The following is a 22,345-nucleotide window of genomic DNA, read 5'->3' on the forward strand; positions in this document are numbered from 1 at the left end:
ACAGTAACAATGGAGAGAGGTGGAAGGTCCTCAACCAACAGTAACAATGGAGAGAGGTGGAAGGTCCTCAACCAACAGTAACAATGGAGAGAGGTGGAAGGTCCTCAACCAACAGTAACAATGGAGAGAGGTGGAAGGTCCTCAACCAACAGTAACAATGGAGCCATAAGAAAGGAGCATCATAAACTACAACTCAGACTGTCATGGTCATTCTGAAGTCTTTCATTGTGTTCTTCTACAGTGGAACTTAAATAGCACTAGTTCAATACACCAATCAGTCTTCCTGCTTTGGTAAAACAACCTAGGAAGTGTTCAGTACATTAACTAAATACATATCATGAATGTCACTTGTCTTTAACAAGTTTAGCCAGTTTTCCTAAAATCCTCTATGGTCAATTAGTCCTCTGTTGTTCTGCCTTTTGTAAATATGTGTTTAACCTGCCTTACAATAAATATAGACCTGTTTATTTCTATGTTTACAACCTGTTAAATAGACAATCATTAGACAATGAGCATCATCATACAGAGTTATTTATTGACATCATCAAATCACAGCATACACACACAGAACTCAGGTTTGGTTGGAACTTACAAACACAGCAACTCAGGTTTGGTTGGAACTTACACAATGATGTGAGGAAATGATCAGTCCTAAAACAATGCAAGTCTATGTGTATACAACATACACAGTACAATGAAATCACACTGTAGTGCATCAATTCATTACTTAGAATCTAAACGAGTATTTCTGTGCCCTTGAAAGTTACACTGGGCTGTAGGTTGGGATGGAGATCAGGGGAGTAGTGCAGGAGGGACCCCATCCTTCATATGCTGGGGGTCCCAAGGCTCACTCCAGACTCTGGGTCCCTGCCATCCTTCATATGCTGGGGGTACCAAGGCTCACTCCAGACTCTGGGCCCCTGGGGGTCAAAGAGAATCTGACTGTTAGAGAGGAAACACACCAGAACGACGGTTCCTCTGACCAGGCCATCATTTTCCTGATCATTTCCCAAAGAATCTACATGTTGAATCTGTGAAACAGCCACCGTTCTCTGGCACCCAGCAGGTGGTCGCTACAACACAGCTTGGCGACAGCAGTCAGCTACTTATTGCCTAAAGCCTAGGTGGTATATTAGCTTATGAACTAAACTGGAATGAAATACTCACAGCTGATTGGCCCGATGGCTATGGGCTTGAGGAGGACAGTATCAGACACAGAGCGAGATTTCCTTCCAGAGCACACCTGTAGAGAGAAAGAGACCAACCACTATGTCAGAGAGACCAAGCACTGCGTCATAGAGACTAAACACAAAAGTCAAAGAGTCAGAGAGAGACTGTGGAGGAGTTGAGGACTCACTGGAGTGCAGGAGGAGCTCCTCTGGTCACACAGGCTGAGGCTGCAGTGCAGGAAGAAGTAACGGTAGTCCACCTGCAACGCAGCAGAGAAGCGAGCCCTGAGGGACGAGCCGCTTTCCTCCACGGTCACCTGGGTACGATTTGTAGGACACCTGGGAGAAGAGCCAAGAAACAGCAAAGGGTTCAAGGCATGCACGGCTACACAGACCGTACACAGCAACAAACATACCATACTTCACACACAAAACAAACACACATAGACATGCAAACAGCTGATGAATAGAGTCATGGACCTGTCCTGAATCATGTAGGTCCGCGGGAGATTATCAGGGTTGGGGGATTGGTTGGCATAGCAGTCCCTTAGAACAACAACAAAACGCTCCATCCCGGACTCCTCTACGGACACGCCCACGCGCAGAGTGGAACCAATCGGCAGGAGGACTTCACCAGCTGGGTAAGACTCTGTGTAGTTTGAGTTACGATACAGAAACATGGAGGCTCTGGCCTTGGCACCGACTCCAACAGCTCCACGACTATTCCTATCAAGAGGTGAACATGAAGCCAAATGACATCAGATATTAGACAGTTTGATAACTTCAGATATCAAAGTTATTACAAAAAAACGTGTGAACAAATCTTTTATTATTTAATCTTTATTTAACTGGGCAAGTCAGTTAAGAACAAATTCTTATTTACAATGACGGCCTACACCAGCCAAACACGGACGACGCTGGGCCAATTGTGCGCCACCCTATGGGACTCCCAATCACAACCGGTTGTGATACAGCCTGGATTTGAAACAGGGTGTCTGCAGTGACGCCTCTACCACTGCTTAGACCGCTGCTCCACTCGGGAGCCCCCCTTAAGACTTCCAAACACTTATTATATATGAACTCTTAACTCTTAATGTAGGTGTTTCATGTATAACAATATCTTCAATTGGAAAACCAGAGGACAGAATTATTCAAAACAGTTTGATTTCATAATGACTGTTCTGTCAGAATAAACTTAATAAACATTCTGTGTATTTTCTCACAGTAGGTAGGGTCTGATGGCCACATTCAGACTGCTCTCTGTCCCCAGAGGATAGACACAGGAGAGAGGAAAGCTCACGGGTCGGGAGAGAGAGTCATTCCTCCCATCTACTGGATAAACGAATAAGCTGTTGGAGTAGACAGCATGGGTGGTGTTAGTCTGAAATAGAAGAAAAGTGTTCACAGTTAAATTAATACTCAGGTCTTATACACAGACCTACTAACATTCAGGTCTAATACACAGACCTACTAACATTAAGGTCTAATACACAGACCTACTAACACTAAGGTCTTATACACAGACCTACTAACATTCAGGTCTTAAACACAGACCTACTAACGTTAAGGTCTTATACACAGACCTACTAACATTAAGGTCTTATACACAGACCTACTAACATTAAGGTCTTATACACAGACCTACTAACATGAAGGTCTTATACACAGACCTACTAACACTAAGGTCTTATACACAGACCTACTAACATTCAGGTCTTATACACAGACCTACTAACATTCAGGTCTTATACACAGACCTACTAACATTCAGGTCTAATACACAGACCTACTAACATTAAGGTCTAATACACAGACCTACTAACATTAAGGTCTTATACACAGACCTACTAACATTAAGGTCTTATACACAGACCTACTAACAAAAAGGTCTTATACACAGACCTACTAACACTAAGGTCTTATACACAGACCTACTAACATTAAGGTCTTATACACAGACCTACTAACACTAAGGTCTTATACACAGACCTACTAACATTAAGGTCTTATAGACAGACCTACTAACGTTAAGGTCTTATACACAGACCTACTAACACTAAGGTCTTATACACAGACCTACTAACATTAAGGTCTTATACACAGACCTACTAACATTAAGGTCTTATACACAGACCTACTACCATTAAGGTCTTATACACAGACCTACTAACATTAAGGATCAGTTATAGTCTAAACTCTTCCATTGTTGAACAACCTCCAGTCAGACATTGAGTTAACGTGTTCTCACCTCCAGAGTGTTCCCACAGCGTCCCTCCCTGCGCTCCACCTGGTACCACACCGTGCCGTTACGATCCTCGTGGGCGGAGCACCTAGAGTCGGCCAGGTGAGCTGTGGAAGCGTTCAGACCAGCGGCCCTCAGGTTAGCCCTGTTTAGACCCACCTGTATCATGCTCTGCCCACACACCACCTCTGGGGCCATGATAGGAGGATTGGTGGTGGTAACAGTTATCCGAGGTGGTGTAGGTGTAGGTGTAGGGGCTGTTATAAAAGGTAGATAGAGAGGGGGAGTAGAGAAAGAATGAAAGAGAGGAAGAGAGAAAAACAAGAGAATACAAAATGGCTGTCAGCCAGGTGTCAAGAGCGAATAGTGCTGCAGGAACTCGTTCCTCTACTACACTGGTATTCTGTTGTGGAATAGTCTCCCACTGCCTATTAAACTGTCCCAGTCCCGGGGGGTTAAAGGATAGGTCAGAGTTCATCTTTGGACAAAGTTGAGTAGCTCTTAATGTGACTGCATTAATGCCTCTGCTACATCAGAAAAGTGAAGGCAGAGGTCTGGCTCCCGAGGCCGTCTTAGCTGTTAGAGTTTTTGTTGATAATGATAAAAGATTTATTCATGTCCATGAGGACAAAATGAACGGATCAGAACAGGTTGACTGTATTTTCATATTCCTGCATCTAGTTGTAGTTATTTATTGACTATATGCTGTGTTGTTTTCTCAGTGTTGTATGTATTCCATCAGAAGTTGGAAAACGTTGGAAATGGATTTGACCCCCGGTCTGTACTCAGTGCATCTTTTCCCCAATAAGTCAATCAATCACTGAGGAGTACGATGTGTTCTTCTTAACACTCACCTTTCCTCTCACACCTCCAGGTGATCTTATCCTCACTCCTACAGGTGTCATCATCTCTACAGGTAGAACACACCTTGGTGTTGACGTCTGGAACAGCAGAGGGGAGGCGCGTTCATGGATTTGCTGTGACTAGGACACACTCAGGTTATACGACTGATGTACAATGTATTTGTCACTGCGGTTGTGAAACCACAACTGAGTTGCACAAAAATGTTTACGCAACCGTTGTGGAGTGTCTAAAGTCTCTCTTGACATACTGTCAATATATATACAGAGACTTGGTTCTGGGTTCAGAGACTGAATTGGACACCTTTGAACATTCTTAATGTCTTTAAGAAACAGTGACAAGGACATTATGATGTCATACCTGCACAGTAGGCCAAGTGGCAGTTTATTGCAGGAACCAACTTGTAGACATAGTAGTTTCCATAGCAGGCTTTGACATGGATGGGAGGTTGTTTAAACGAGCAGCAGTTACCAGACCAGCTCCCACAGACGCCCCTCTGAACCACCCTGTCTGACAGCTGGGGATGGGGCTCTGTGAGCCACAGGGGGGCGTGGGTTCCACACATGTTAATCTCCACACACCTCTCTGGCATCTGAACGCTGGTGTGCCCCAGGAACAGGCGATACCAGCCCTGAAAGTTGATGCTCTGGTCGCAGTGTAAGCCCCCATTAACCTGGTTGTTGTTGGTGGTGGAACGCCAGTCGTCATTCAGTGCGGTGTAGTTCTGGCAGGGGTCTGCACAGCGAAGTGTTCCACCAACACTGATACAGTCCTGTCCCACTGGACACTGTGTGCCCCCACAGCTAAACTGGATAGATTTGGCAACAGTCACACCTGCGAAAACAACCCCCCCCCATGAAAACGTATGATATCCCTGGGCTCTGGTCAAAGGTAGTGCACTATACAATCATCAGGAAGCCCTGTGGGATGCAACCCAATGTCTCTCTCTCCAGAGTTGAAACTCTGGCAATAAAGAGAACGAGGGTGATATCTACATCCTGAACTTGAGAATTAGGCTAAAATAATGAATACAGTGTGTCACACCCTGATCTGATTCACCTGTCCTTGTGATTGTCTCCACCCCCTCCAGGTGTCGCTTATTATCCCTGGTGTATATATCCCTGTGTTTCCTGTCTCTCTGTACCAGTGTATATATCCCTGTGTTTCCTGTCTCTCTGTACCAGTGTATATATCCCTGTGTTTCCTGTCTCTCTGTGCCAGTGTATATATCCCTGTGTTTCCTGTCTCTCTGTGCCAGTGTATATATCCCTGTGTTTCCTGTCTCTCTGTACCAGTGTATATATCCCTGTGTTTCCTGTCTCTCTGTACCAGTGTATATATCCCAGTGTTTCCTGTCTCTCTGTGCCAGTGTATATATCCCTGTGTTTCCTGTCTCTCTGTACCAGTGTATATATCCCTGTGTTTCCTGTCTCTCTGTGCCAGTTCGTCTTGTATGTGTTGTTCCCGTACTTCTTTTGCTATTCTCCTTTTTCTAGTCCTCCCGGTTTTGACCCTTGCCTGTTTTCTGGATTCCGTACCTGCCTGCCTGACCGCTTTGCCTGCCCTGACCTCGAGCCTGCCTGCCACTCTGTACCCCTTTTGGATTGTTCAATAAATATCAAAGACTCAAACCATCTGCCACCGGTGTCTGCATCTGTGTCTCGCCTTGTGTCCTTATACAGTGAGATAAAGGAATGAGAGTCCTGCACACGGAACGTTGCTGTTTTGGCTGCGGGAATAAAACACTGGGGAGCAACAATGTTCTGAGTGAAGCTCTCATTCTGTTACCTAAACGGGAATAAGTCAATCAACCTTTTACCTGAGTTGTCTGCAGTAACATGCTTAAAGAACAGGAGCATCATCAGAACACCCGATGACATCATTCTGTTCAGCTCAGACACACGACTGAAAGAAATGATACAAAGAAGAAGTGTAAAAATGTGAATTCACTGAGGAGCAAAGTGAGGGGGGCAGTGGAAACGCGTCTCAAACAGTATTGATGAATATACCAACAATGTGATAAACAGCAACACACTCAGAGCTTGTCAAAGGTTAAAACACAGTCAGGTCGAGTACGCAGCGTCATCACACTCCAAAGCCATTGTAATACAGTTGAAGTCGGAGGTTTACATACACCTTAGCCAAAGACACTTAAACTCAGTTTTTCACAATTCCTGACATTTAATCCTAGTAAAAATTGCCTGTCTTAGGTCAGTTCGGATCACCACTATTTTGAGAATGTGAAAAGTCAGAATAATAGCTGAGATAATTATTTATTTCAGCTTTAATTTCTTTCATCGCATTCCCAGTGGGTCAGAAGTTTACATACACTCAATTAGTACTTGGTAGTGTTGCCTTTAAATTGTTTAACTTGGGTCAAACGTTTCGGGTAGCCTTCCACAAGCTTTCCACAATAAGTTGGGTGAATTTTGGCCCATTCCTCCTGACAGAGCTGGTGTAACTGAGTCAGGTTTGTAGGCCTTCTTACTCGCACACGCTTTTTCAGTTCTGCCCACAAATTTTCGATAAGATTGAGGTCAGGACTTGTGATGGACACTCCAATACCTTGACTTTGTTGTCCTTAAGCCATTTTGCCACAACTTTGGAAGTATGCTTGGGGTCATTGTCCATTTGGAAGACCCATTTAACAAGCTTTAACTTCCTGACTGATGTCTTGAGATGTTGCTTCAATATATCCACATAATTTCCTCCCTCATGATGCCATCTATTTTGTGAAGTGCATAATTCCCTCCTGCAGCAAAGCACCCCACAACATGATGCTGCCACCCCCGTGCTTCACAGTTGGGATGGTGTTCTTCGGCTTGCAAGCGTCCCCCTTTTTCCTCCAAACATAACGATGGTCATTATGGCCAAACAGTTCTATACAGGTAAACCTTCAAGTGACTCAAATAATGTCAATTAGACTATCAGAAGCTTCTAAAGCCATGACATAATTTTCTGGAATTTTCCAAGCTGTTTAAAGGCACAGTCAACTTAGTGTATGTTAACTTCTGACCCACTGGAATTGTGATACATTGAATTATAAGTGAAATAATCTGTCTGTAAACAATTACTTGTGTCATGCACAAAGTAGATGTCCTAACTGACATGCCAAAACTATAGTTTGTTAACAATAAATTTGTGGAGTGGTTGAAAAATGAGTTTTAAATGGCTCCAACATAAGTGTAGTTAAACTTCCGACTTCAACTGTATGTTACGCAAACATAAACTACATTATAAACCGGGTGGTTCGAGCCATGAATTCTGATTGTCTGAAAGCCATGGTATATCAATCAATCAATCAAATGCATTTATAAAGCCATTTTTACATCAGCCGATGTCACAAATTGCTATACCACGTGTATGACAAAACATGTCTTTTTACTGCTCTAATTACGTTGGTAACCAGTTTATAAAAGCAGTAAGCCACCTCGTGGGTTTGTGATATTTGGCCAATACACCAAGGCTAAGGGCTGTGTCCAGGCACTCCGCGTTGCGTCGTGCTTAACAACAGCCCTTGGATGTGGTATATTGGCCATATACCACACCTCCTCGTTATTGCTTAATTATATTAATGAAATCATATTTTGGTTAGGACAAAGTGGATTCTTCTAGTTGAGAGAGAGCACTTACCTCTGTGAACTGATTTCAGTGGCCTTCGATGTGACTGATTGGTTGTTAATTGTCTTCTCAGATATCTCTACAGATACAATACAGCATTAACCAAATACAGACACAGATATTCATGCTGTAGTACTGTAGTACTGTAGTACTGTAGTACTGTAGTACTGTATGGATCTATATGTTCTGTAGTACTGTAGTACTGTAGTACTGTAGTACTGAGGAAATTATAAAACCTACCTTTTTGTGATGATTTTGGTTACCACGGACACCTGTGGTACAACATTGCAAGGGGAGAGAGGGGTTTGATTTAGCTAATAACTCACTATTAACAGTCAAATCTTCCCCAAATAACTGGCCCAGTCAATCAGGAGAGATTTCCTATTTGGGTGCCTTCAAAGCAGAAGTCATGAAATGCATGTCTAACGCAGGGCTGGTAGAAACGCTGTTCTCTGTTCTCTGGAGTTGACGGAGGAGTCTTTATATCTTTCCTGACGGACAGCGCATCACAATCTCAGAAACAATAAAGTACATCTTACCAGTCTGGAGTGAGCCTTTGTTTGTGGTAGAAAGGAACCAAGCCTGCTTGATTTATATACATATGCCGAAGAGGGAAATGACTGTTTCAAATGGTAAAATTAATATTTGAAATTCAAATAAGAGCAAACATCTTCACACCTTGTCTGGGAAGGGAAGTAGATCAGAGTGACGTCTCTGGTGTGGTGCCATTAGGCGTGAACGACAAGCAAAGGTATAGAATTGATGTTTAAATGAGATTATTTGTGGATAAAAGTGGGTGAATGTAGCAGACCAATAGTCTGAGAATCTCTCTGTTGATTCAAGACAGAGAAAAGACAACAGCAAGTGTGATTTTCAGTGGGTGCTACTGTAAGGTACATTTATCAAAGTTCATTTTCAGCCTTGTAGACCATTAAATATCTTGCAAAATATTAATCTTTGTTTGCTTAAATGTCTAATTTATCATTTTGTTTTCAAAGTTCTCTTAAAACATTTGCCTAAAACTTTGGGAAATGATTTTGTTGGATTGATGTATTGGTAACTTTGAGTATACATGTGTCATTGAAACTGAGGGGACAGACATCTCCCTGTCTCAAACCACACATTAGCATGTTGTTTAGTTCTAGTAAGTGTCCCATTATTTAATGCTTCTTTTTTTTTACCTCAGAATTCTGGAATGAAGAATCCACAAGCCCAACTCAGCATTCAGCACTGCAGAAAGCCAGAGCCTGTGGGTGTAGGGTACACCTATTGTTTGGACTTGCCAAGCAGTCGCTCACACACACTGACCACGCTTGTGGAGAAACATCCTTGTCTGAGGAGTCTTTAAAAAAATATATTTTTAATTTATTTAACCAGGCAAGTCAGTTAAGAATAAATTCTTATTTACAATGACGGCCTTAAGAATAAATTCTTATTTACAATGACGGCCTTAAGAATAAATTCTTATTTACAATGACGGCCTACCCCGGACAACGCTGAGCCAATTGTGCGTCACCCTATGGGACTCCCAATCACGGCCGGATGTGATGCAGTCTGGATTTGAACCAGGGTCTGCAGTGACGCCTCTTGCACTGAGATGCAGTGCCTTAGACCGCTGCGCAACTGCAAACATGTTTTAGTAGAAGTATTGATGTGACATCGTTACATATAATTGGCTCATTTCTTTTGATTAGGTTTCTCCTGTATAAGGTGGCAAGGATGTGAGGGATGCAATGGGGCAGACGTAACCTCTCCAATGAGCTTGCATTCTCCTCAACCTGGAGGGAAATGACTTCCTCATAGTCATTCTTTATTTGCTTCAACAGGCTATTGAAACAGGCCAATTTTTGTTGTTGTATGATGTACTATTAGAATGTGCATCTAAATGTTTTTTCCTTAGGAATAACATGGGGGGAATGTATGTTCCAACATCTACAAACTGTTAGCGGTGGCACCTCTCACCAATGAGTTGTGTTTCATCTTTAAACGATCAAAATAAAAATAGTCTGTTGACTGCTGACACGAACATGAACAAGACACCATAGATTTTGTGCACAGGACAGTTGGCATGAGTATAGGATCCTGTAATGAATCTTAAACTAACATCTCCAACAACAGTATACCCACAGGACAGTTGGCATGAGTATAGGATCCTGAAATGAATCTTAAACTAACATCTCCAACAACAGTATACACACAGGACAGTTGGCATGAGTATAGGATCCTGAAATGAATCTTAAACTAACATCTCCAACAACAGTATACACACAGGACAGTTGGCATGAGTATAGGATCCTGTAATGGATCTTAAACAAACATCTCCAACAACAGGATACCCACAGGACAGTTGTCAGGATTCTAATCTTCTGTTTGGTAGTCGATGATGATGGCGCAAGATCCTGCAGTGAAAAATAATCGATGTTTAGGTAACTAGAGACAACAATAGTACATACACAAGCATAAACACATTCATATTAAAAGGCACTACCCATGTGGAGTCATTAAAAAGAGCATCATAAACTAATATTCAGACTGTCATGGTCATTCTGAAGACTTTTATTGTGTTCTTCTACGGTGGAACTCAAACAGCACTATTTCAATACACCAATATGACTAATAGTTCTACTGCTTTGGTAAGACAGCTTGGAAGTGTCCAGAACATTGACTAAACATGGATCATGAATTTCACTTGTTTTTAACAAGCCAGCTGTTGAGCCAGCTGTTGGAGTAGACAGCATGAATATGCTGTTGGAGTAGACAGCATGAATAAGATGTTGGAGTAGACAGCATGAATAAGCTGTTGGAGTAGACAGCATGAATAAGATGTTGGAGTAGACAGCAAGAATAAGCTGTTGGAGTAGACAGCAAGAATAAGCTGTTGGAGTAAGCATGAATAAGGTGTTGGAGTAAGCATGAATAAGCTGTTGGAGTAGACAGCAATAATAAGCTGTTGGATTAGACAGCATGAATAAGCTGTTGGAGTAGACAGCAATAATAAGTTGTTGGAGTAGACAGCATGAATAAGCTGTTGGAGTAGACAACAAGAATAAGCTGTTAGAGTAGACAGCATGAATAAGCTGTTGGAGTAGACAGCATGAATAAGTTGTTGGAGTAGACAGCATGAATAAGCTGTTGGAGTAGACAACAAGAATAAGCTGTTAGAGTAGACAGCATGAATAAGCTGTTGGAGTAGACAGCATGAATAAGCTGTTGGAGAAGACAGCAAGAATAAGCTGTTGGAATAGACAGCATGAATAAGCTGTTGGAGTAGCATGAATAAGCTGTTGGAGTAGACAGCATGAATAAGCTGTTGGAGAAGACAGCATGAATAAGGTGTTGGAGTAAGCATGAATAAGCTGTTGGAGCAAGCATGAATAAGCTGTTGGAGTAGACAGAAATAATAAGCTGTTGGAGTAGACAGCAAGAATACGCTGTTGGAGTATACAGCATGAATAAGCTGTTGGAATAGACAGCATGAATAAGGTGTTGGAGTAAGCATGAATAAGCTGTTGGAGCAAGCATGAATAAGCTGTTGGAGTAGACAGAAATAATAAGCTGTTGGAGTAGACAGCAAGAATACGCTGTTGGAGTATACAGCAAGAAAGAGCTGTTGGAGTAGACAGCAATAATAAGCTGTTGGAGTAGACAGCAATAACAAGCTGTTGGAGTAGACAGCATGAATAAGCTGTTGGAGTAGACAGCAATAATAAGCTGTTGGAGTAGACAGCATGAATAAGCTGTTGGAAAAAACATGAATAAGCTGTTGGAGTAGACAGCAATAATAAGCTGTTGGAGTAGACAGCAATAATACGCTGTTGGAGTTGACAGCAAGAAAAGGTGTTGGAGTAGACAGCATGAATAAGCTGTTGGAGTATACAGAATGAAAAAGATGTTGGAGTAAGCATGAATAAGATGTTGGAGAAGACAGCATGAATAAGCTGTTGGAGTAAACATGAATAAGCTATTGGAGTAGACAGCATGAATAAGCTGTTGAAGTAAGCATGAATAAGCTGTTGGAGTAGACAGCATGAATAAGCTTTGGAGAAGACAGCAATAATAAGCTGTTGGAGTTGACAGCATGAATAAGCTGTTGGAGTAGACAGCATGAATAAGCTTTGGAGAAGACAGCAATAATAAGCTGTTGGAGTTGACAGCATGAATAAGCTGTTGGTGTAGACAGCATGAATAAGCTGTTGGAGTAGACAGCATGAATAAGCTGTTGGAGTAGACAGATTGACTAACACTAAGGTCTTATACACAGACCTACTAACATTAAGGTCTTATACACAGACCTACTAACATTAAGGATCAGTTATAGTGTAAACTCTTCCAGTGTTGAACAACCTCCAGTCAGACATTGAAGTAACGTGTTCTCACCTCCAGAGTGTTTCCACAGCGTCCCTCCCTGCGCTCCACCTGGTACCACACCGTGCCGCTACAATCCTCAGACCAGCAGCCTTGTTTAGACCCACCGGTACCAGGCTCCACCAGCTCTGTGTCGCTACGATCCTCAGACCAGCAGCCTTGTTTAGACCCACCTGTACCAGGCTCCACCAGCTCTGTGTCGCTACGATCCTCAGACCAGCAGCCTTGTTTAGACCCACCTGTACCAGGCTCCACCAGCTCTGTGTCGCTACGATCCTCAGACCAGCAGCCTTGTTTAGACCCACCTGTACCAGGCTCCACCAGCTCTGTGTCGCTACGATCCTCAGACCAGCGGCCTTGTTTAGACCCACCTGTACCAGGCTCCACCAGCTCTGTGTCGCTACGATCCTCAGACCAGCAGTCTTGTTTAGACCCACCGGTACCAGGCTCCACCAGCTCTGTGTCGCTACGATCCTCAGACCAGCAGCCTTGTTTAGACCCGCCTGTACCAGGCTCCACCAGCTCTGTGTCGCTACGATCCTCAGACCAGCGGCCTTGTTTAGACCCACCTGTACCAGGCTCCACCAGCTCTGTGTCGCTACGATCCTCAGACCAGCAGCCTTGTTTAGACCCACCTGTACCAGGCTCCACCAGCTTGTTTGGGGTCACTTAGAAATGTCCTTGTTTTTGAAAGAAAAGCACAATTTTTGTCCATTAAAATAACATCAAATTGATCAGAAATACAGTGTAGACATTGTTAATGTTGTAAATTACTATTGTAACTGGAAACGGCAGATTTTTTATGGAATATCTACATAGGCGTACAGAGGCCCATTATCAGTAAACATCACTCCTGTGTTCCAATAGCATGTTGTGTTAGCTGATCCAAGTTTATAATTTTAAAAGGCTAATTGATCAATAGAAAACCCTTTTGCAAAACTGTTGTTCTGTTTAAAGAAGCAATAAAACTGGCCTTCTTTACACTAGTTGAGTATCTGGAGCATCAGCATTCGATTACAGGCTCAAAATGGCCAGAAACAAAGACCTTTCTTCAAAAACTCATCAGTCTATTCTTGTTCTAAGAAATGAAGCCCATTTCATGCGAGAAATTGACAAGAAACTGAAGATCTCGTACAGCGCTGTGTACTACTCCCTTCACAAAACAGAGCAAACTGGCTCTAACCAGAATAGAAAGAGGAGTGGGAGGCCCCGCACAACTGAGCAAGAGGACAAGTACATTAGAGACGCCTCACAAGTCCTCAACTGGCAGCTTCATTAAATAATACCCGCAAACACCAGTCTCAACGTCAACAGGGAAGAGGCGGCTCCGGGATGCTGGCCTTCTAGGCAGAGTTGCAAAGAAAAAGCCATATCTCAGACTGGCCAATAAAAAGAAAAGATTAAGATGGGCAAAAGAACATTGTTTTCACAATCGCCTTGTTTTCACAATCCATTCACACACACGCACACACGCACACACACACACACACACACACACGCACACACGCACACACGCACACACACACACACACACACACACACACACACACACACACACACACACACACACACACACACACACACACACACACACACACACACACACACACACCTGTTACCCTTACCCCCTCTGCCCACCCAACCAGGAGCTCCAAAACTAGCCCATCAAGGTGAGCACATGTTTTGGGTGACTACAGACCACGTGAGGCTGAGTTACGCAAGGACTTTACAAAGAGCTCCCCATGTCTCTTTACCTCCGCCCTTTCTCTCCTTTCACGCTCTCTCCTTTCTCTCTCTCTCTCTTTCTGTCTCTCTCTCTCTCTCCTTTCTCTCTCTCTCTCTTTCTATCTCTCTCTCTCTCTCCCTTTCTCTCTCTCTCTCTCCTTTCTCTCTCTCTTTCTCTTTCTGTCTCTCTCCCTTTCCTTCTTTCTTTCTTTCTCTCTCTCTCTCCCTTTCTCTCCCTCTCGCTCTTCCCCCTCTCACTCTATCTCTCCCCACTATCTCTCTCTCTCTCTCCCTCCCTCCTTTCTCTCTCTCTCTCTCTCTCTCTCTCTCTCTCTCTCTCTCTCTCTCTCTCTCTCTCTCTCTCTCTCTCTCTCTCTCTCTCTCTCTCCCCACTATCTCTCTCTCTCTCCCTCCCTCCTTTCTCTCTCTCTCTCTCTCTCTCTCCCCCCCTTTCTCTCTCTCCTTTCTATCTCTCTATCTTTCCCCACTTTCTCTCTCTCTCTCTCTCTCTCTCTCTCTCTCTCTCTCTCTCTCTCCCTCTCTCTATCTTTCCCCACTCTCTCTCTCTCTTTCTACCCCCCCCCCCCCCCCCCCCCCCCCTCTGTCTAATCGTACAGGATCTGGGCTCAAACTACACACACAATTAGTAATTTTTATTACACAGTAAATAAGAATAGAATATGTTTCTAAACACTTCTACATTAATGTGGATGCTAACATGATTACGGATAATCCTGAATGAATCATGAATTATGATGAGTGAGAAGGTTACAGAGGGTCAATGATCATACCCCGAGACATGCTAACTTCTCACCATTGTCAATAACAGGTTAGCATGTCTTGGAGGTATGATATTTTCACAACAGTAATTCATACAACAGGAATTTGCATTTTCTTGCCCACCCACTTTTAACCCCACCTCTCACCCAATTTTCCATCTACCCAGCCCCCATAGCCCCCCCACCCGCCCACTACCCTCCCCTCCCCCCACCCATCTCTTCCATTTGGCCGGGTAAAGAGCAAACAAATCATAACAAACAAGTCTTAAACATAAATAATGACAATAATAATAATAATAATAACAATAACAACAATAATACAATAACAACAATATAATAACAACAATAATAATAATAACAACAATAATGATCATAATAATAACAACAATAATAATATAATAACAATAATATAATAATAATAACAACAATAATGATCATAATTATAACACAAGAAACAAATAAAAAACATACAACAACAAAAATGTATTATAATAAAAGCATATGAAAAGTAGAAGTAGAGTTATTTATTTGGTAGTCAGCGACAGTGTCTGACTACTGTAAAACAATACACTCTACTACAAGGAAAAGGCCAGCCTGAACTTCCTGTCTGGAGAGTGTCACACAGAGGTTGTGAACACACACACAATGCAAACAATGGTAACCTTGGAGACAATGGGGCATTCATATGGAACGTTACAAATGCGCATGCATCAAAATGTTTTACAGCAAACAATGGAAGACTACTACGATTGTTTATATCCAATATTAGCTATAAGCTAAAACATTGGAACTGAGCTGAGGCCTACTGTTTAACTTAGCTACTGTATCCACAACACAACGAAGCAGACCACAACTACATAAAACACAACTAAGACTACTTTATTTACAAGAGTCTTTAGGGGTGTCAATTATTTTGACCTCTACCTTTTGAGGAAAAACGTATTACTTGTTAAACAAGATCTCTTTCTCTGGCAATTGTATTAGTATAAAATAATATAACTTCCTCATTTTTTGTAGCAGACAATATAGCTCAGTATTTCAATTATTTATTTTATACAGTCATTATTGCTCATCTTTATCAAGGGTGTCAATCATTTTGGACCTCACTGTATAACCAACCTATTACAACTTGGATTGTCTTAAAACTGTCTCCTCATTCAGGTACAAAGTACTGAACGCCAGCGTCATCCCCGACGGCCAGTTCATGGACAACAAGAAGGCTTCTGAGAAGCTGGTGGTGTCCATTCATATAAATCACAATGATTTTTCAATCACTTCCGAACCCACTGTGTTTCTTTTCCTGTACCTGAGTGAAACCATTCTCTCTGTGATCCACTCACATGTCTTGTTGTTGACTTAAATAAACATCATCTTCATTCAACATGTGAAGGTCCTGTCCCAAATGGACCCCTAAGCCCTATCCACAGGTGTAGCTAAAACTATGGTGGTAGGCCTTGCCCTCTGATAGGCTAGGGGTGGAAGTTTCAACCATATTGCTTATACCAATCAAATCCTCTCATTTCTCCACAAGTGCATAGGGCATTAGGTTTAGGGAGCGATTTGGGATTGGGCCTAAGAATGTGGTAATTCTGTATTGAGTGCTTTCAGCGGTCAAGTGTATTCTATAAATCATTTTTCAATGTTTTAAATGGGATTGTCATTTGCCCGCTGTGACATCATCATAGCGTGCCTGTAAAAAGGGGGAGGGGCTCAGCCAGCCCACTGTAGAAATAATGACATCACCACCATAGTTTTTAAAGGAATGTTGGGGTCTTTAAATGTCAATAGCCTCATTATTGAGACTTAGCACTGGTATAAAACGTCTTAAAGGATTTCATGTTCCCACACAAGCCTTTGTTTAATGAAGATGATGGAAAAATCCTCCATTATAAACTTAACTTTAAGCTCACTTTAACCATGTGGTAAAAAAATAAAACCTTAAAATAGTGTTCTGTATGTCTTCATGATTCAACTTCACTCAAAGTTCACATATGAACGACTCAACTCAAAGTTCACATATGAACGACTCAACTCAAAGTTCACATATGAACGACTCAACTCAAAGTTGCATATGAACGACTCAACTCAAAGTTCACATATGAACGACTCAACTCAAAGTTCAGATATAAACGACTCAACTCAAAGTTCACATATGAACGACTCAACTCAAAGTTGCATATGAACGACTCAACTCAAAGTTCACATATGAACGACTCAACTCAAAGTTCAGTTATGAACGACTCAACTCAAAGTTCACATATAAACGACTCAACTCAAAGTTCGCATATGAACGACTCAACTCAAAGTTCAGATATGAATGACTCAACTCAACTCAACTCAACTCATTGTATTGTTACAAAGTAGGATTAAAATGGATTTAATTGTAATTAAAAAAAACTACAATCTACACAAAATTCTCTGTAATGTCAAAGTGGAAGAAAAAGGTGAATTATTTCTAAAGGGAAAATACATCAATCTAGTTGTTGCATAAGTATTCAGCTCTCTGAGTTAATACATGTTAGAAACACCTTTGGCAGTGATTTCAGCTGTGAGTCTTCTTGGGTAAGTCTCTAAGAGCTTTACACACCTGGGTTGTGCAATATTAGCCCATTATTCCTTTCAGAATTCTTCAAGCTCTGTCAAGATGTTGGGGATCATGGCTAGACAGAAATGGACAAGTCTTGCCATAGATAGTCAAACAGATTTAAATCAAACTGTAACTAGGCCACTCAGGAACATTCACTGTCTTCTTTGTAAGAAACTCCAGTGTAGAGCTGACCAGTGTAGAGTGTGGTGTAAAGCAGGTTTTCCTCTAGGATTTTGCCTGTGCTTAGCTCCACCCCTTTTCATTTTATCCTGAAAAACACCCTAGTATTTGCCTTTGACAAGCATACCCATACCATGATGCAGCCACCACCATGTTTGAAAATAAGAAGGCAGTTACTCAGTGATGTGTTGTGTTGGATTTGCCCCAAACATAAGGCTTTGCATTGAGGCCAAAAAGTGTATTCCTTTTCAGTAATGTTTTGCAGTATTACTTCAGTGACTTGTTGCATACATGCATGTTTTGGAACATTTGTATTCTATATACTTATATTCTTCTTTTCACACATTTAAGTCATCATTGTGGAGTTCAGAACATTCAGTTCAGAAGGACGACTGTGTCTTTGATGTGTCTGGGTGGTTTAATACATCATCCACAGCATCATTATGAACTTGATGCTTAAAGAGATATTCAATGTCTGATTTGTTATTGTTACCCATCTACCAATCACTGCCCTTCTTCATGAGGCTTTCTCAAAGCTCCCTGGTCTTTGTAGTTGAGTCTTGACTGAGGGACCATACAGATGCTGTATGAAGGTGTCCGGAGACACCTGAAACCCCACCTCTTTAAGGAATACCTAGGATAGGATAAAGTAATCCTTCTGACCCCCCCCCCCCCCTTAAAAGATTTAGATGCACTATTGTAAAGTGGCTGTTCCACTGGATGTCATAAGGTGAATGCACCAATTTGTAAGTCGCTCTGGATAAGAGCGTCTGCTAAATGACTTAAATGTAAATGTAAATGTATGAATGGGGGACAGAGGATGGGTCAGTCATTCAACCGCTGTTATTTCACACAGAGTGAGTCCATGTAACTTATAAGGCATATTAGGCCTTATAAACAAAGGGGCTGAATACTTATGCAGGGACTAGATTTGAGTTTTGACATTTTTAATATTATTATTTTTTTAGCTCGATTTTTTTCTTCCACTTTGACATTACAGAGTTATTTCAGTAGGTTATTGACCAAAAATTACATTTTACTTCCACGTTGTAAGATAATAAAATGTGAAGTAATCAAAGGGGTATGAAAACTGTATCAAGGTACTGTGTCAAGGTACTGTGTCAAGGTACTGTGTCAAGGTACTGTGTCAAGGTACTGTATCAGGGTACTGTATCAAGGTACTGTCAAGGTACTGTATCAAGCTACTGTATCAAGGTACTGTATCAAGGTACTGTATTAAGGTACTGTATCAAGGTACTGTGTCAAGGTACTGTGTCAAGGTACTGTATCAAGGTACTGTGTCAAGGTACTGTGTCAAGGTAATGTGTCAAGGTACTGTATCAAGGTACTGTATCAAGGTAATGTATCAAGGTACTGTATCAAGGTACTGTGTCAAGGTAATGTGTCAAGGTACTGTATCAAGGTACTGTGTCAAGGTACTGTGTCAAGGTACTGTATCAAGGTACTGGATCAAGGTACTGTATTAAGGTACTGTGTCAAGGTACTGTATCAAGGTACTGCCAAGGTACTGTATCAAGGTACTGTATCAAGGTACTGTATTAAGGTACTGTATCAAGGTACTGTATTAAGGTACTGTGTCAAGGTACTGTATCAAGGTACTGTGTCAAGGTACTGTGTCAAGGTACTGTATTAAGGTACTGTGTCAATGTACTGTATCAAGGTACTGTGTCAAGGTACTGTATCAAGGTACTGTGTCAAGGTACTGTGTCAAGGTACTGTATCAAGGTACTGTGTCAAGGTACTGTATCAAGGTACTGTGTCAATGTACTGTATTAAGGTACTGTATCAGGGTACTGTATCAAGGTACTGTATCAGGGTACTGTATCAAGGTACTGTGTCAAGGTACTGTATCAGGGTACTGTATCAAGGTACTGTATCAGGGTACTGTATCAGGGTACTGTATCAGGGTACTGTATCAAGGTACTGTATCATGGTACTGTGTCAAGGTACTGTGTCAAGGTACTGTGTTAAGGTACTGTATTAAGGTACTGTGTCAAGGTACTGTATCAAGAGTGCAGATCTAGGATCAGATCCCCCCTGTCCATGTCATCTTATCAGATCCCCCCCGACCCCACATGTCATCTTATTAGATCCCCCCCGAACCCACATGTCATCCTATCAGACCACCCCTGACCCCACCTCGTGCATGTCATCTTATCAGATCCCCCCCGACCCCACCCAGTACATGTCATCTTATCAGACCCCCCTGACCCCACCCCGTCCATGTCATCTTATCAGATCCCCCTGACCCCATCCCGTCCATGTCATCTTATCAGATCCCCCCTGACCCCACCCCGTCCATGTCATCTTATCAGATCCCCCCCGACCCCACCCAGTACATGTCATCTTATCAGACCCCCCTGACCCCACCCCGTCCATGTCATCTTATCAGATCCCCCCCGACCCCACCCAGTACATGTCATCTTATCAGACCCCCTCTGACCCCACATGTCATCTTATCAGACCCCCCCTGACCCCATCTCGTCCATGCCATCTTATTCATTATGATCTAAAAGGCTATTATAAATCACTCCTATTCAGAGCTGCTTGGTACATATATATATATTTTACCTTTATTTAACTAGACAAGTCAGTTAACAACAAATTCTTATTTACAATGATGGCCCACCGGGGAGAACAGCTCTGGGATTTGATCCAGCAACCCTTCGATAACTGGCCCGATGCACTAACCACTAGGCTACCTGTCGACCCAAAAATACATATGGTCCCTAAAAGGACTGGATAGGAAAGAATATGGTGAAAACTCCTGGCCTATCAGAGGGCAGAGTTGACCTACCACCATATTGTTATCTATCCCATTCTATCAGATCTACACAAGTTGACTAGACTAGCTGGTGCTACTACCACCATAATGTTATCCCATTCTATCATATCTACACAAGTTGACTAGACTAGCTGGTGCTGCTACCACCATAATGTTATCCCATTCTATCAGATCTACACAAGTTGACTAGACTAGCTGGTGCTGCTACTGGAATACATCAAACAAGTGGAAAGACTAGAGTGATCCAGGAGGGGTTTGGGAAACACTGGACTAGAGTCTAGGGATCACAGGACGTTGGTGGCACACATGGTTTCCAGTTGTTTGATGCCATTCCATTTGCTCCATTCCAGACATTATTATGAGCCGTCCTCCCCTCAGCAAGTTCCACTGCTAGGGATTGATTCAGGAATGGGCCAACAGCCAACCTTTCTCTCACCACAGCTCAACAGCTCCACCCAGTGGAAAGACTGGAGAACTGCTACCTCTTAAAACTTTCCCCAAACCAACAGCATCTTGGTGCTTTACAGACAGCTCTGTTGAGGTTTAGAGGGTATTAAATGAAACTGTCATCTTGATAACAGTAACTGTTTTACAGACTTTAGCTTGGCCCTGTGTTAATGAGCTCTTTGTAATAAACACACACACGAGGCCTGAAGGCACAACCCACATTGAGTTTACTGTAACAATGGAGAGAGGTGGAAGGTCCTCAACCAACAGTAACAATGAAGAGAAGTGGAAGGTCCTCAACCAACAGTAACAATGGAGAGAAATGGAAGGTCCTCATCTAACAGTAACAATGGAGAGAAATGGAAGGTCCTCATCTAACAGTAACAATGGAGAGAAATGGAAGGTCCTCATCTAACAGTAACAATGGAGAGAGGTGGAAGGTCCTCATCTAACAGTAACAATGGAGAGAAATGGAAGGTCCTCATCTAACAGTAACAATGGAGAGAAGTGGAAGGTCCTCAACCAACAGTAACAATGAAGAGAGGTGGAAGGTCCTCATCTAACAGTAACAATGGAGAGAGGAGGAAGGTCCTCAACCAACAGTAACAATGGAGAGAGGTGGAAGGTCCTCAACCAACAGTAACAATGGAGAGAAGTGGAAGGTCCTCAACCAACAGTAACAATGGAGAGAGGTGGAAGGTCCTCAGCCAACAGTAACAATGGAGAGAGGTGGAAGGTCCTCAACCAACAGTAACAATGGAGAGAGGTGGAAGGTCCTCAACCAACAGTAAAAATGGAGAGACGTGGAAGGTCCTCAACCAACAGTAACAATGGAGAGACGTGGAAGGTCCTCAACCAACAGTAACAATGGAGAGAGGTGGAACGTCCTCAACCAACAGTAACAATGGAGCCATAAGAAAGGAGCATCATAAACTACTACTCAGACTGTCATGGTCATTCTGAAGTCTTTCATTGTGTTTTTCTACAGTGGAACTTAAACAGCACTATTTCAATACACCAATCAGTCTTCCTGCTTTGGTAAAACAACCTAGGAAGTGTTCAGTACATTAACTAAATACATATCATGAATGTCACTTGTCTTTAACAAGTTTAGCCAGTTTTCCCAAAATCCTCTATGGTCAATTAGTCCTCTGTTGTTCTGTCTTTTGTAAATATGTGTTTAACCTGCCTTACAATAAATATAGACATGTTTATTTCTATGTTTACACCCTGTTAAATAGACAATCATTAGACAATGAGCATCATCATACAGAGTTATTTATTGACATCATCAAATCACAGCATACACACACAGAACTCAGGTTTGGGGAAATGATCAGTCCTAAAACAATGCAAGTCTATGTGTATACAACATACACAGTACAATGAAATCACACTGTAGTGCATCAATTCATTACTTAGAATCAAAACAAGTATTTCTGTGCCCTTGAAAGTTACACTGGGCTGTAGGTTGGGATGGAGATCAGGGGAGTAGTGCAGGAGGGACCCCATCCTTCATATGCTGGGGGTCCCAAGGCTCACTCCAGACTCTGGGCCCCTGCC

The 22,345-nt window shown here is 42.3% G+C and overlaps 1 protein-coding gene across 1 annotated transcript; it reads right to left on the reverse strand.

The window, feature by feature from the left end:
* Positions 1-520: 520 nt before the first annotated feature.
* On the reverse strand, positions 521-22,294 carry LOC120023668 (pancreatic secretory granule membrane major glycoprotein GP2-like). The gene is made up of 10 exons (XM_038967724.1): positions 22,241-22,294; positions 12,271-12,912; positions 4,633-5,080; positions 4,266-4,352; positions 3,418-3,668; positions 2,393-2,550; positions 1,650-1,895; positions 1,358-1,508; positions 1,168-1,243; positions 521-920 (listed from the first exon to the last, which is right to left on the reverse strand). The coding sequence occupies exons 1-10, from the start codon at positions 22,292-22,294 to the stop codon at positions 901-903; spliced, it is 2,133 nt and encodes a 710-aa protein (XP_038823652.1). The 3' UTR covers positions 521-900.
* Positions 22,295-22,345: the final 51 nt, after the last annotated feature.

The sequence above is a fragment of the Salvelinus namaycush genome, chromosome 2, assembly GCF_016432855.1.
Source record: "Salvelinus namaycush isolate Seneca chromosome 2, SaNama_1.0, whole genome shotgun sequence".
In the NCBI taxonomy this organism is placed as follows: Eukaryota; Metazoa; Chordata; class Actinopteri; order Salmoniformes; family Salmonidae; genus Salvelinus; species Salvelinus namaycush.